Source organism: Notamacropus eugenii, chromosome 6 (assembly GCF_028372415.1).
Source record: "Notamacropus eugenii isolate mMacEug1 chromosome 6, mMacEug1.pri_v2, whole genome shotgun sequence".
In the NCBI taxonomy this organism is placed as follows: domain Eukaryota; kingdom Metazoa; phylum Chordata; class Mammalia; order Diprotodontia; family Macropodidae; genus Notamacropus; species Notamacropus eugenii.
In genome coordinates this window covers 204,256,653-204,272,935 of record NC_092877.1, presented here as the reverse complement: position 1 = coordinate 204,272,935, position 16,283 = coordinate 204,256,653, and the positions used below count along the sequence as shown (strand labels likewise).

At 37.6% G+C, this 16,283-nt stretch overlaps 1 protein-coding gene across 2 annotated transcripts in view; it reads right to left on the bottom strand.

Annotated features, from left to right (window-relative positions):
- The window catches only part of LIMS1 (LIM zinc finger domain containing 1), a 197,427-nt gene that overhangs the window by 167,409 nt on the left and 13,735 nt on the right, over positions 1-16,283 (bottom strand). The window contains exon 1 of one of the 2 annotated variants that reach the window (XM_072621813.1): positions 801-1,126. The exons of the other annotated variant lie outside the window; for it this stretch is intronic. Within the exon in view, the coding sequence (XP_072477914.1) occupies positions 801-817 (17 nt within the window). The 5' untranslated portion in view covers positions 818-1,126. Of the gene's footprint in view, positions 1-800; positions 1,127-16,283 lie in introns of those variants that run through there. 2 annotated transcript variants of the gene reach the window in all.

The window sequence follows — 16,283 nt, the reverse complement described above, 5'->3', positions numbered from 1 at the left end:
AAAGAAATTCTTTCAAGTACTGATGTCAGGATCCCAAAACAACCCTTTTAAAAGAAATGTGGCTTCCGTGACATAAAGAAATTACTAAATGCTTTTCATCTTTTCCTAGAACAAACTAGTATTTATTATCATTAAACTGCAATTTTGCATTTTATATCTCCTGCATTTAAACTCCCCTCCAAAGAGTAAGTCCCTCACCCAGCAAATTAGTTCTCACATCTTACAACATTCAAAACGATCTTTTCAAATCTTTCAAAACTGAGAAGAAATTAATTGAAAAGTATATATACATACACACGTGTGTACATGTATATATGTATATAAGACTAAAAAAACTAAGGAAAACATAAGCTAAACCAATTATCACATCTTTTAACATGAAAAACACTCATTTCCAAAATTCTCCCTTGAAACTAAGTACGTCACAGAGACAAACACCTCCAGATGTTTTATGCTATGCAAAGGTCTGGCAAAGGCATGGCTCGCCATAGGAATGCTCCCATTTCCTGCACCAGGTTAACAAAAAATATCAGAAATGCAAAAAGCCCTAAGTCTTCCTTGTGACTCCCTTTGGAGTCAGTACCTGGCCCTTTAAAATCTTACATTTCGAAAGCTCATTTTGAAAAGAAAAACCAGTCTCTGACTACGTTTATCTATGTTTCACTACTGCTGAAAAAATATAAACCACCCACAGGAGAAAACAAAAGGCTACTCATTTAACAAATGGATTATTGTATTCCAGGTAGACTTTCAAAATGCATATTACATATTACACATTCGTTGAAACACACCTCACTCACCGTGACAAAGGCCACATTGTATCCCCAAGAAGAAGCGGCTCTCACAGCGAATGCACTGAAACCCCAGAGAACTTGCATCAAAACTGCAGTGCTGGCAGTGACCTCGGACTGTGAGACTTGGGACATCATTTCCCCCACACACTCTGAATGAGAAAACTCATGGGCAGTGAATGAAGATCTGTTCCCTACTTACATTTCCTACTCTACACAATAGACAGAGGCATTCACAACAGGCTTGAACAACGAAGGTAAACTTTAACCCACATTCACACACTTGAGTTTTCCTAGGGAAATGATTCTACTGAAAAGCAAAAGATGGCAAATTATAACTGAAAATTCCAGAAATCTCCTCTCCCCAGGTACCCTTTTATTTTATTTTTTAAAATTTTATCATTTACTTATTTTTAAAGACTTATTTTCTAAAAATTGTGAGCTCCAAATTCTCTCTCTCACCATTCCCCCTACCCACTGAGAAGGTAAGAAATGTGCTATCAATTATACATATGAAATCATGCAAAACATTTCCATATTAGCCATATTACAAAAAAAAAGCAAGAAAAAAATGAAAAAGTTACATTTTAATCAGCATTCAGACTCCACGAGCTCTTTCTCTGGTGGTGGATAGCAAGACTTATCTTGATCAGAATACGTACATCATTTACAACTGAGCATCACTACAATATTACTGTTACCGTGTACAATTTTCTCCAGGTTCCGTTTGCTTTACTTTTAAGAAGTCATTTAAGTCTTTCCAGGTTTTCTGAAATTAGCCTGTTTATCATTTCTTATAGCCCAAAAGTATTCCATCACAATCACATACCACAACTTGTTCAGTCATTCCCCAATGGATGGGTATCCCCTCAATTTCCAGTTCTTGGCCACCACAAAAAGAGCTGCTATAAATATTTTTGTACACATATGTCCTTTTCCTTTTTCTCTGATCTTTTTGGCATATAAACCTAGTAGTGGTATAGCTACATCAAAGGGTATGCATAGTTTTATAGCTCTTTGAGCATAGTTCCAGACTACTCTTCAAAATAGCTGGATCAGTTCACATCTCCACCAAGAGTGCATTAGTGTCCCATTTTTCCATATCCTCCAACATTTTTCCTTTTCTGCCATATTAGCCAGTCTGATAGGTGTGAGGTAGTACCTCAGTTATTTTAATTTGCATTTCTTTAATCACTAGAAATTTAGAGCATTTTTTCCGTATGACTAGAAGAAGGTAGCTCTGATTTCTTCTTCCGAAAACTGCCTTTTCATATTCTTTGATTCATTGTTTGTCAATCAAGAAATGACTCATATCCTGATAAATCTGATGCAATTTCTTATATATTTGAGAAATGCGTCCTTCATTAGAGAAACCTGCCACAAAAAAAATTTCCCCAGTTTCCTACTTTTTGTCTAATCTCAGCTGCACTGATTTTGTTTGTGCCAAGAACTGTTTAATTTAATGTAATCAAAATTATCCATTTTACTTCCTGGGATTCTCTTTATCTCTTATTTGGTCATAAATTTTTCCTTTATCCATAGATCTGACAGGTAATCCACACTCACCTAATTTGACTGTATGACTTATGTCTACGTCATGTAGCCATTAGGACCTTACCCTGGCACATTTGTGAGATGCTGTGTCTATACCCTTTTAACATACCATATGATTCTGACTAATTTCCCTTTGTCTGACACTTTAAAAAGAACTACCCTGGAAGGTAATCAGACATCTGCCCAGAAACCTGTGAGACAACCTGCATCTGTTCCCTCAGCCCTACTCCCCCAACACACATCAATCTTTCCAAGATTACGAGAACAAAAGTAGTCGGTATCTAGTCACATTGAGAGGCAGTGAATCATAGAGGCAAGGCAATATGATAATAGATAAAAGCCCACTGGACTGGGTTTAGAAATCTGGGATTCCAATCCTGGCTCTGCTTCTAATCAGATTTCTGCCCCTGGATAAGTCAGTCTTGTTTCTATAACACAGACTTTAAGGTTTCTTCCTGCTCTAAAATTCTATGATTCTTGCCTTATGAATCTCTACCAATCTCTTGCCATTGTTTAACAACAAAATGTGAGACCTCAGCAACTGCTTGAAGATCAAATAAAGCTGAGTCCAGTCATAAAATTTCATGGCATTTACTGGATGAGAAACAATAGAGAAATTGTGGATACAGAGTGGCCCTTGAAGCCAGAAAGACCTGGGCTGAAGTTCTGCTTCGGATGCCATTTCCTTATTATCTGTGTGATCTTAGGCAGTTAATCAATTGAAAAAGATATATTTAACACCGACTATATGACAGGCATTGTGCTGAGTTCTAGGGATACAATGACAAAAATAAAACAATCCTGAATTCAAGGAGCAGCAACGCAAACATAAATAGCTATATCTGGAATATATGCAAAATAAATTCAATGGTTTTTGGGTAGGGAGGACACTAGCAGCTAAGGCTTCATGTAGAAGATGCTTAACTTCTGGCCAAGATGGTTGCTTGAATTAGAAACAATGCTCCCAGTTTCCAAATACAGACAATCCTCACTTTATATAAATTTGCATTACACAAATTCGACTTTAAAAATTCTAAAAGAAATCCGCATTTCACCCCCCCAAAAAAATATGGAAATTCCTTGTACAAATACCGTACTATGGAGGCAGAATAAATGGTGGTGGGAAATGTCTCTCCTTATATTTGACAGTGATCCTTCTATTTTCACTATAGTTGACAGTAAACATGCTCTTGAGGGTTTTGAAAAGTGAATCATCTCACAGGTGTAAGCCAATAAACTTGGAAATGAAAATGAAAATAATTAGAAAATATGGAGGACAAAAATTATCACTGATAGTGTGTGAACTTGTTCTTATGATGTGGACTGTGGACATCATATTGAAGGATGCTGCCTGAAGGAGCATACAAAAGGCAGTGATTTATCTGTCGAAACGAAGAGAAGGTGCTAGTCTAGAGATGGAGATATTATTAACTATGGGGATAAAAGACCAGACTCAGAAGAATATTCTTTTAAGCTTGATGATAATTCAAGCCGAAGCCTAAAGCACCTTTGAAGATTTAAAGGTAAAGTACTCTGAAGGAACATAGGTATATACAGCAAGCAGTGGCTGGTTTGTACTATTTTAAAATCACTCAAGATTTCATAATGTGCAAGTCTCAGGAGAGGCTAATAGTACAAATATTCAAGTAGCAAAGAAACTTCCAGAAATCCTGCAACAAAAAAAAATAATAGATGAAGGTCCCTATGTAGATAAAACCAGCCTTTTTTTTTTTTTATCAAAGAATGCCATCTCCAACCCACATCTTGGTGGAGGAAAAAACTATTCTAGGGCATGCATATTACTTTAAAAAAGTGTTACTCTTCTGCTTGGAGGGAATGTATCTGGGACTTGAAACTCAAAACATGTCCTTGTGTGGGACTCAGAAAATCCCAGAGCATTGAAAGGAACCAGCAAGGCAACATTACCTGTGTATTATTTTGCTAACCATCTTTGTTTTTTTAATCTCATTTTTAAAAATCTACTTGGTATTCCCCGTTTCATTTAAAACAATTTTAACCTCTGTTTTTAAAACTTTGAGTTTCGAATTCTCTCCCTTCCTCCTTCCCCACCCCTCCTCATTGAGAAGGCAAATAATTCAATGTAAGTTATACATCCTTAGCATCTTTGAACAATGAATATGCACTGCTTTATTCCTGAACTCCAAGTTTTGCAACGATAAGAGTTCCTTCCAAGATTCTACTTATTTTGGATAATGTCCCTGGTCATGCTCCTCATCTAGATGATTTTAATGAAAATGTAAAAGTGGTCTACCTTTTTTCTAACACTACCTCATTATTACAACTTATGGCTCAAGGAGTGATTGAGAATTACATTTGCCAGGAAATTACAGTTTTCAGTACAGTTATTGTTGTTCACTCTTGTTCAACTCTCTGTGACCCCATTTTGGGGTTTCTTGGCAGAAATACTGGAGTGGTTTGCCATTTCCTTCTCCAGCTCATTTTACAGATAAAGAAACTGAGGCAAAAAGGGTTAAGTGACTTGCCCAGGGTCACACTGCTAGTAAATTTCTGAGGTCATTCAGCTCCTCTTGACTCCAGGGCCAGCATTCTATCCACCGCACCATCTACTTACCCAAAAAAGGACTTGACGTTGAGGGATTTCTGAAAGTCCTATAACAACATGCAATCTGGAATATAGCTAGGGCATGGGAAGATGTAACAGAAATATGTATGAAAAGAGTTTGAAAAAAGCGTGCCTGCAGTTTGTTCCCAGATTTTCATGGATTTGACAAAGATGAAACTATTCAAAGAAGTAACAAGACTGTAAAATTAGCATGAGAGTTGAAGCTCAAAGTGGATGGATGAGAATGATGTGGAGGAGTTAACTGAGTCTCCTGGAGAACTGTGGAAAGAGAATCTGATTGAGCTGTGAGCTACAAAGACTGCAGAAAAAAGGGAAAGCTCTGGAATCCAAGGTCCAACCAAAAAGGTTCACAATGAAACAGAGGGCAGAAGCATTTCATCGGGTAAGTGAATTTTTTCCTTGTATTGAAATGATGGGTCCAGAAACTTGAAGATTTTTAAAAGTTCAGACTACTTAAGGATAATATTGCTAGCTGTCATTGGATATACAAGGAAAAAAAGGGAGCCACTGTCCAAATACCTCTGGATGGCTTCAGAAAAGAAGGCCAATCACTAGTGATAAAGGTTCTGTGCAGTGGGTAGGGAAGAGGCAACGTAGTGCATATCTATGTTAACTTTACTATTCAGTGCTGGACATATTTTAACATCAATTTTACCTTTCAGTTATTATCATGGTCCACTATTTAACATGTCTGCATTTAGTATAATTTATGACTTGTGAAAGGCGTTATTTTGTGTTTGCCTTTGTCATATAGGCTAAATGAAGTGGGTGAGTGGACAGAAAAATTGTTTTATGTAGAGGTCTGTGGAAGGGTCCACTTACATAATGTGAGAACTGTCTGAACCTACTTCAGTAAACCCTGAAGTTCATGCCAGGACAAATGATTAAGAAATCCTATGAGCAACTTTAAAAACTGATTTCCACATCAGAAATTCACAGAAATTCAAACAGAAGCCCACAGGCAATTGGAAAGGCCCTCCCTTCTGCTAGCCCCATCTCAACTTCCCAGCTAAGTTGGTGACAGTGCAGAATTGCCTCTCAACACAGCCAGGGCCAGACCAGTGGCATATGCAACCTGTAAAATTAGGATTCTGCTGTAGAGAGAGCAAAAATGGAAAGTTCCCCTGAGAAAACCCTAGAGTGGTCAGAAAGTCCCAGAGAAGGTCAGTGGGCATAGACAGCAGTGCCACTGTGCTCAGACCAGAACAGCCCAGGTTTAGGAGCTCTGACTGCCCTAATGCTCTGCCCTAGGATGCTAGAAAAGGCCTTGAAGATCCAGCATTTGAAACCTCAAAGGTCCAGGATGGCCTAAAGGAGGTGGAGAACAGCCCTACTAGGGCTGACCACACCACTGAAAAACACAGAAGGGACAAAAGCCTGATCCTGGCACAAAGACCCAGTTCAAGAAATAAAGCTTGGAAAGACAAGTAAATCAAAGAAAATGGTGAACATCAAAAATTATTGCAAATCTAAAGATACCTAAAAAGAAGTAATGAATAAGTCTGTAACAACTGCAAGAAAAGACTTAATGGAGAAATAAATGAATGTTGAACAAGGATTATATGAATACTTGGAAGAAATTAAGCAAGAGATAAAAAATGAAAAAAATTCTAAAGAAAATAAGTAGAAAGCAAATAAATAACTTGGAAGGTGAATAAGTAGCTTAGAAGACAAACTGTTAAACTTTATCCAAGAAATGGATCTCTGAAAACTAGAGTAAACCAAGAAGTAATCAATGACTCCTTGAGATAGCAATACTGGAAAAAAATGGAAAGATTAAAATATTAGAAATGGAAATTAAAAGAAAATTTAAGGTATCTGATATAAAAAAACAAACTGGAAAACAGGTCAAAGAAATATAATTTAAGAAACACTTGACTCTTTGAAAACCATGATTAAAAAATCCAACATATTTTAAGAAGTCATACATGAAAATTGCCCAGATCTATTTAAATTAGAGGGCAAAGATGGAAAGAATCTACCAATCACTTCTTGAAACGGACCCCAAGAAGAAAAGTCCCAGGAATGACAGCCAAAGCCAGAGCTCTCACACTGAAAAACCAAACCAAACCAAACCACAACACCATAAGCATCCAGAAAGTAGCAATTTCAGTACTAATAAGTACAGTCAGGATCACCCAAGACCTGGCAGCTTCTTCTATATAAACAAGAGGACATCTTGGAATGTAATATTCCAAAAAAGGCAGGAGATAGGTTTACAACCAAAAATAAGTTACCCTGAAGAGCTGAATCTAAACCATGGCCAAAGCAGCGAAGAGGTGGGGAAGTGGGGGATGGAGAGGAAATGTTCCTTGAAAGAAACAGAAGATTTTCAAACATTTCTCACGAAAAGACCCAAGCTGTTTGGAATAGAAACAAAAGTTCAGAGAAACTCAATTAAGTACATTTATTTGAGCAACTGGAAGGAGATTTCTAATGATGTAAGATTAACAGTGTAATAGGGTATAAATAAGTGTCCATAAAGAACTTTAATGTCTACAAAGGCAAGGAAGGAAGGAAAGAAGGAAGGAAGGAAGGGAGGGAAGAAGGAAGGAAAGAAAAAAAGAAAGGAAGAAAGAGAAAGGAGGGAGGGAAGGAGGAAGGAAGGACAGAAGCAAGGAAAGAAGGGATCCTGGGAGTGGACTGGTTCTGTTCTGAGGACTGGAAAAGAGGAAAGAGAAAAGTAAGATAAAAGGAGAAATACACTAGTATAGAAAGGAGGAAGAAAGGGATAGAACTTGTTATTTCCTTGGGGTAAATGAGGATGTAAATACATGGAGGAAGGTGTGGGGCAAGTGAGTATCTAATAAACCTCACTCCTTTCTAAAACAGACAAAGGAAAGTTGAACACACACACACAAGCAAACAATCTGGGGGAGAAATTCATCAAACACAACAGGGAAACAAATGGGAATGGAGGGGAGAGGTTAAAAAGTCAGATAATACCAGGGAGAAAATAGTCACAAATCTTTATTGGTCCTGAAGAGAAGATTAAAGGGGAGAAAGAAAAGAAAGATAATCTAAAAGGTTCCACAGATTGTCTGTTAGTCTGATCGTTGGGGAACAGCTGAAGAAATCAGGATATATTTATTTAGTAGAATATTATTGTATCGTAAGAAGTGACGAAAGAGATCATTTCAGAGAATCCTAGGAAGTGTAAACTGATGCAGACTGAAATTAACAAAATCAGGAGAACAATTTATTTTTTTAAATGAGTTTTTATTGATGTCTTCCGTGTTTTTTCGTTATGTTAGTCTTCCCCAAGTAGCCTTCCCCTTCCCCTCCCAGAGAGCCAGACCATATTACAAAGAGTATTTTTTAAAGAGGAAATAAAATCACCACAATTAAATCATTAATAATAATAACAAATACATTTTAAAAGTCTGAAATGTGTAATGTGTGACACCTGTGGTTCTCCTACTTCCACAAAAGGATGAGTTGGAGGTATCCTTGTCTATCCGCTTCATTCAAGTCATGCTTGATCTTTATAATTTTGTTGTACTGACTTCTGATTTTTTTCGGTGTGTGGCTGTTCTATTTATATTGTTGTAGTTAAACAACAATACACAAGTATGTTGCTTTGTTAACTCTGCTTCACTCCCTCAGTTCATACGGATCTTTCCATGCTTCTCTGTACTCATCACATTCATAATTTCTTAGAGCACAATACTATTCCATTACATTTATGTGAATAGAGAGAATGTGAGATATGTGGGGGTGAGATATTGTTATTTATTTTTCAGTCATGTGTGACTCACATTACATTACACAATTTGTTCAGGCATTCCTCAATAGAAAGGCATCTACTTTGTTTCCAATTCTTTGGTATCACAAAAAGTGCAACCGTAAATATTTTGATGTATATGAAGATTTTCTTATCAATGACTTCCTGGGATTATAAGCCCAGTAATGGAATCAGGACAAGAGTTTATACAAGGACCGCAAGACCACAATGAAAAGCAACTTGGGAAGACTTAAAAATTCATCAGATCAATAACCAACAATGTCTTCAGAGGTTGTATGATGAAGCATGTGACCTGGTGAGAGGTGAGGGGACACAAAGCACAGAAGGAACATTCACTTTTGGATATGGCCAGGGTCAGGGTTTGCTGTATGAATTCATTTTGCTTGATAATGTTTATTTGTTACAAGTGTTTCTTTCATTCTCTCTCTTGCTTTTTTAAATGGGAGGGGAGAGGGAAGAGGAAGGGTGGTTAGCAGTAGTGATGTTCCAAAAAAGGCCATTGTAATAGTTTTTTAACTTTTTTTTTTTGATGCACAGAAGTTGACATAAGGACATTCAGATGGAAGCACAAATAAGCAGGTCAACTTTGAAAGGAGAACTTTTTAAAAAAGCAAACAGTATGAAATGCAGATTCATATTTTCCCATAAAATCCTCTATTTTTATTCTGAGTATAAGGAAATGCTCTTTTCTGGTGTTTAAGTTCATAATTTTTAAAATTTCATTAAAAAAAAAAAGATGGTGCTTAAAAGCTCAGTATTGAAGGGAACATGGGATTCTAGGAGGTTGGTAGATGTGAGGAAAGAGTGCATTCTAGGCATGAGGGATACTCAATGCAAACCCACCAAGCTAGAGGCTGGGATGTCATACGTGAGGAACAGTAAACAGGACAGATCTTCGTGTTTTTTGACTTGAGATATTATGGGGGCACAAACACCAAAATTTTGTAGCTGAATGGTGTCTGTTATGTCAAGATTGCAAACTTGGCAAACCAGAAAGATGGTGACACTTTCAGTCAAAGTAGAAAAATTTCATAGAAGGGAGGATTTGAGGGAGAAGAAAATGAGATTTGCTGTGTATTTTCAAATGTCTGTAGAACATCCAGTTTGAAATGTCCAATAGGTAGCCAGTGATGGGAGAAAGACTAGGATTAGATATATAGTTCTAGGAATCACCTGCACAGAGATGGTAACGAAACCCATGAGAGCTGATGAGGTCAAAAAGAAAGTAAAGAGAAAAAAGAGAGGACCTAAGAATACAGCCTTAGAGAACACCAAAAATTAGAGGGCATGATATATACATAACAAATGTTCAAAGTAGACAGATGCCAGACAAGAAGAGCAGAGAGCAAGTCATTTCTTGGGGCCTTAGTTTCCTCATCTGTAAAATGAGGATATTATCCCTTTCATCTCTACATCTATGACCTACTAACTATGTGGCCATGGGCAACTCATTTAACTTCTCAGTGGCCTCCTAGTAACTCTCTAAGACCATAAATTACAAAGATGGAATTTCCACATGAGTATTCTGATCCAATGAAATCACAAGTCCAGACCAAAACAAAAACAAAAAACTTACTACAAGTAATCTGGATCTCATACTTAACTGAGAATACTTAAAATAATATTTAGAAGAATTCTTAACATGGTAAAAGATCGTTTAATCATTGCTGCACAGTCCCCAACAAACAGACAGGAAAACCTGCTTCAGCAAAGAGCTAACACTCCATTTGGTTCCAAAAGGGACTTTTACAAACGAAGCCTATCTTCATCCATTCCTCTTCCCTTTAATGAAGTCAGAACTCTAAATCTACCACCCTCTGTCACTTCCTTGGCCACAGACAGGTCACAGAAATAGAATTACATGACAGCAGCTGCTTGAAAGAAGAAGGTTATAATTCAAATACAAGCATCTCCATTTTTTATTCTCTTCCACAAAAAATTTGGACATGTTACTAACCAAATGATTACTGTGTTATTTTCTCCTTTTCTTTAAATATCTTCTCAAATTTACTGCACTGCCCTCTAGAAATTATCTTCCTTTCATATATGTCAATGAACAATGAAGTTCTGTAAAATTTTAAGTATAAGACTATTTATAATACTGGCTAAAAATAAGAGACTCAAATTAGACATTGGTTTTATTAAGGATGGATGGTCAGGGTTTGCTGGTTTAGCTATAAATGACCTGCTATGTTAAAGATTGTTTTGGATGATGTGGCAGTCATTACATTTCAGGATCAGAGGAACATGGGGGTGTGGGGAAGGAACCGTGGTGGCCACCAAATCCACCCCCCTCATTTTACATTTCTTCACAAGGAAGGAAAGGCCCATAAAAGTGAAGTGAATTCTCTAAGATCTCATCTGAGATACGTCCTGAGTATGTAGGGAGCCCTCCAGGTCAGCTCTACCGATCCCAAAGTCTATGAGCGTTGTCCTAAGTACTGAAAAAATGACAGGAACTATCAGGCTGCCTGGATTATAGTAGCAACAATAAATGCTTGATTGATCATCATTATCAACAAGCATTTATCAAGTGCCATGAACTATGTTAAACACTGAGGACACAAAGACAAAAGCAGGATAGTTTATATTCTCCAATTAAATGCTTCCTTCCCTAAACTTCAACATAAAGATCAACCAACAGGTCAATCTGACTAGAATGGAGAGGACCTAAAAGTCACTAGAGAAATCTATCCTGGGACTTCTTTTCCAAGCTATAATTCTCTTAATGAAAGCTAAGATCAAATCAGCACGTTTTTATTTTAATTTTTTTTAACATTCAATTAAAAAAAATACTGGGTTCAAATTCTCTCCCCTCTCTCCCCCATCCATTTGATTTCAATTATACGTCAGATCAGCTTTCTTGGTTGGCATCTCACTACTAACTTTCCCTTACCAATCTTCTCTCTCTTCAATCTTTAAATTCTTCTTCAATTCCTTTCCTTCTGCCAACAGTTAGTCTTAGACTACCCTAGTCCATAAAACAAATAAATAACTCTCCTTTCGGATCAAGCTACCCCTCCAAAAGAGTTTTTCTATCACTGTTTTCCATTTCATTATGAACATTCCTAAAAGATTCATTTCCTCACAATCTGCTACTTCTTCACCTAGATAATCTCCTCCTTGGCTTCTCCTCCTACCTCTGACCACACCTATTCTTTGTCTGGTTGCATTTCCTAAACACATAGGTTCTGTCCCCGAGCCTTCAGTTCTCTCTCCTAATTCTCTCCTTAGGTGATAGTATGCATTTTCAACTTCAATTACCACTCTACATGAATGACTAATAAATGTCCATTTCTAGCCCCAACTTCTTCCCTAAGTTGCAGTCCACTGTTTGTCTAACTGCCAACTTGATAGCACTACTTGGGTGTTCCTGAAAACTCATTCTTCCTTCTGATTTACCTAATTTTTGCTAATGACATAAAGATTCTCTAAGTCATTGGTCACCAAGGTGGGGGACCTTGACCTGATTATGTCATCAGCCACATCACCCTTCCCCACCCCCAACTATATTCAATCACAGGCTTATCTCCAGCCCACTTCTGGGATTATTTACTATACTACGGTTGGGTGTGCCACCATTCTTCTGGTCACTCGGGTTCAGTATCTACGTGTTATCTAGACTCTTATTCTCCTTCTTTCTAAATACTGTCTTTATACCTCCACAACATCTCTAGGAGCTACCCTCTTCCTCGAAACTCACAGAATCACAATAGTTTGAGTCCTCATCACTCCTGGTCTGGATTATTGTGATAAATTGATCTATTGGTCCTAATTGTTCTCCTTGCTCCAGCTCCTTCCCTCCTTTAAGCCATCATCCCCTCAGCTACCAAAATGACTTTTCTAAAGCACAGATATGACCATGTCCCAACCAGACTCAATTATAACTCAAGCGACTCCCTAGTGACTCTAGGATCAAACATTGTCTCATCTTTGTCTTATTCTCTTTAATTTCTATTTTCATAAGTTTTATTAGGTATGCAATTATTAATAGAGTAGTACAAGTACAATTTGTAAATAAATATGCAAGTACTGGGGTGAATGCTCAAAGTTGTTTTTTTTTTTTTAAAACTAATAACATATAGGATAAAAAAAAGTTTAGAGATCAATGCTCAAGGTCAAACAAACTTGAAAACTTGAGTCGTCTTTGATTTCAGTCTCCCCTCACAACTAATCGATGGTCAAGTCGGGCTGATACTACTTTGAATAGTTCTATCTGTTTCCTCCCGTGGTTCCGATTCTCCTTAACTTATACCTGGATTATCACTATAACCTCTTAATTAAGACTCCTGGTCTCCAGGCTCTCCATCCTCTGATCCATCTTGCATGCTGTTGTCAGAGTAATTTTATTAACACAGAACTCTGAGAAGATTAGTCCGTTGTTCATACAGATACCAACCCAATCTGGTTTTTCAATTATGTTTGCTCTGTTCCCAAATGCTGTTATCAACTAGGACATTTGCCTAAACATTCACATATGTTGGTTCTGTGTGGGCTGAGATATGACAATAAGTATTCAGAAGAGGGGCCTATATGTTATGAAATTTGTAGTCCTCATGCATGGAAAAGGAACAAGTTATCTTCTAGACATCTCTGACCTCCATAAAGAGAGGCAAGCAGAGATCATTGCCCTGATGCAATATTTGAAAAAGCTTTTAGGGTTATCCCACAAGATGAAATGGTTTAGATTATTAGGTACTGAATTTCCCATCACCTAGAAGTCTTCAAACTAAGACTGAATGACTATCACTTGTCAGGGATGCTGTAGATAGGGGTTCTGGCTCAGGTATGGGTTGGACAAGACACATCTGATGTCACGTACAATTCTGAGTTTCTACAATTCTGTCACTGCATATAAGTATAAGTTGAGATGACCCCATATCTACATTTTTGAGGTTGGAGAATGATGCTAAAGAGTTTCCAAATATACAGTCACTGAAGAGGATTTCATGCCCATAATTCTGGCATTGCTTTCCAAAGTTCCAAGACTACAGAGATTAACAGTTCCTTCATACAGAGTTCAGCTAAATTAAACCAGATGGCCAAGCTGCTTTCCCCATATTTACTGATAATTCTCTCTGCATGTTGGTGACTCAAACATCACAGTATCCTCTAAGCAATGCTGTCACTGGACTTTTCAGTTCACAAATGAAGATCACTCATCACAGTTTCTATGAATGGGCTGGGGTTGTTCAAATTGGCTGAGTGACTACAGCCTATAAATAGAGGAACTGAAGAAATTCCGGGTGGACATTGTGGAGCAATGGGAAGAACTCTGCCTCTGGAGTCAGCATTCCTAGGCTCAGATCCTCCTTCTGACTATGGAACCCTAGGAAGCCACTTAACCTCCATGTGGCTTTGAAAAAATGGCCTCTGGGGTCTCCTCCAGCTAGATCTAATTCTATGACCTGTCCCTTGACATTCTTCCCAAATATCAAAACAAGCTGCCCAGCTGCAAAAGAGTGAGCTCTGCTCTCTTTGTGGTGGCCAAGAACTAGAAATTGAGGGGATGCCCATCAATTGGGGAATGGTTGAACAAATTCTGGTATACGAATGTAATGGAATACTATTGTGCTATAAGAAATGGTGAGCAGGAAGACTTCAGAGAGGCCTGGAAAAACCTATATGAACGGATTCTGAGTGAAAGGAGCAGAACCAGGAGATCAGTATACCCAGAAACAGCCACAATGTGCAAGGAATCTTTCTGGTAGACTTAGCCCTTCACAGCAATGCAAGGATCTGAAAAATTCCCAATGGACTTGAGGTAAAATGCCTTCCACATCCAAAGAAAGAACTATGGAACTGAATTGCAGAATGCAGCAGACCATTTTCTCTTGTGTTATGTTTTGTTTTCGTAGTTTTTCCCACTCATTTTAATTCTTCTATGCAACATGATTAAGGTAAAAATGTGTTTAATAAGAATGTATGCATAGAATCTATATAAGATTGCATGCCATCTTGGGGAGGGAAGAGGGATGGAGGAAGCATGGAGAAGGAGTGAGGGGGAAAAAATTTAAGATATATGGAAGTGATTGTAGAAAATTGAAAACAAATTAATTAATAAAAAAAAAGAAGAAAAAGGGAGTGACCTCTGCCCTGGACCTTCCTTTCCCCTATAATAGTAGCAAGGACAGACTCCATAAGAAAGATGTCAATGGGGTCTTTCCCACTGAAAACTATGGTCCTAGCTTTTTTCTTTTTACTTCCCAAATATACCAGCAGTATTTTATTTAAAAATATAAAAGCTCCCCCTTGAGAACCCCTTCTACATTGTATCTGGAGTATTTTGAGCAGTTTTGTGTTCTATACACATTATTCAATTCATTCTGGATTCCAAAAATGCATTAAAAATTTTTAAAAATCCAGGTTATTTGATCATCATTTTGATCATCTGTAGACAGTGGACTTGGGTTCAAATCCCGGTTCTGCTGCCTATTACCTATGTGACCTTCAGTTTGTTGATCTGTAAAATGAAATTATGGGTCTTCTCTACATTCCTTTCTAGCTCTAAATCTATGCTCCTACAATAATCCCTATGACTCTGGTCAACAAAAATCTATGATACACTCAGGGTGGGTCTCTTTTTGTATTAATTAAGCTTAATATGATGTTCCACAAACCATAAACCCCAGGGGTAGCCAAAGCAAAAGAATTCAACTCACTGGTACATCAGTTTTTCTATTACCCGTACTATCCCCTTGGTATCTTCAGTGAAAGGTACCAAAGGTAATATGCTAACTAATGCTCTGCTCTTATCATGTTACTTCCCTACTAAAAACTTTCAGTGGCTCCCAACTGCCTACCCTCATATTTAACAGCCTCCATAATCTAGCTCCAACAAAATCCCTACTATTTCCTTTTCTCTATTTTTCTAATTATCCTACCCTCTCTTTTCTATCTCCAGGTCACTGCTCATACTAACCCCCCTGCTTGGAAGGGAAATCTTACCATTTATCAGATCTCATCTATTCCTATTAAAATATTTACCTCCTTTACAAGACTTAGATACCTTTCAAGCCTGACATCTCAGGCTTGAAACTTTCCCTGATTCTTCTCACCCGAAAGAGCTGTCCTTCAACAAAATTTTCGGGGTATTTTGTAACATAATCATTTGTATGCATGCTTCATCACCACCCCACCCAAGCCTCACCACCATTAGATGGTGAGTTTTATGAAGGTAAGATCTGGGTCTTATTTCATCTTTATGTCATCAGCACATAACAGAATGAGGAATATATAGAAGGTTCTCAAGAAATGTTCATTAAAATGAACTGAAATACTGTTTTCTGATCTGTTTTGCTTTTGAGTGAACAGTTATAAGTGTTGGCTCATTTTCCGCGAATATAAAAGCCCAGAAACAGCTACAATGCTTCAATTCTTCTGAAAAAACACAACACATTCCTGAAGAGAAAAGTCAGGTCCTACAGAACAGCCTGATCACTGGAGAGGCTCCACAACTGCAAATAAATGGAAACTTTTTTAGAAGTTTATTCATTCAAAAGACATCTATTAATACCTATTATTTTCAAGGAATTGCATAAGGTGCTGGGGGAGATACAAAGATAAATGATAAGAGTCTCTAGCCTCC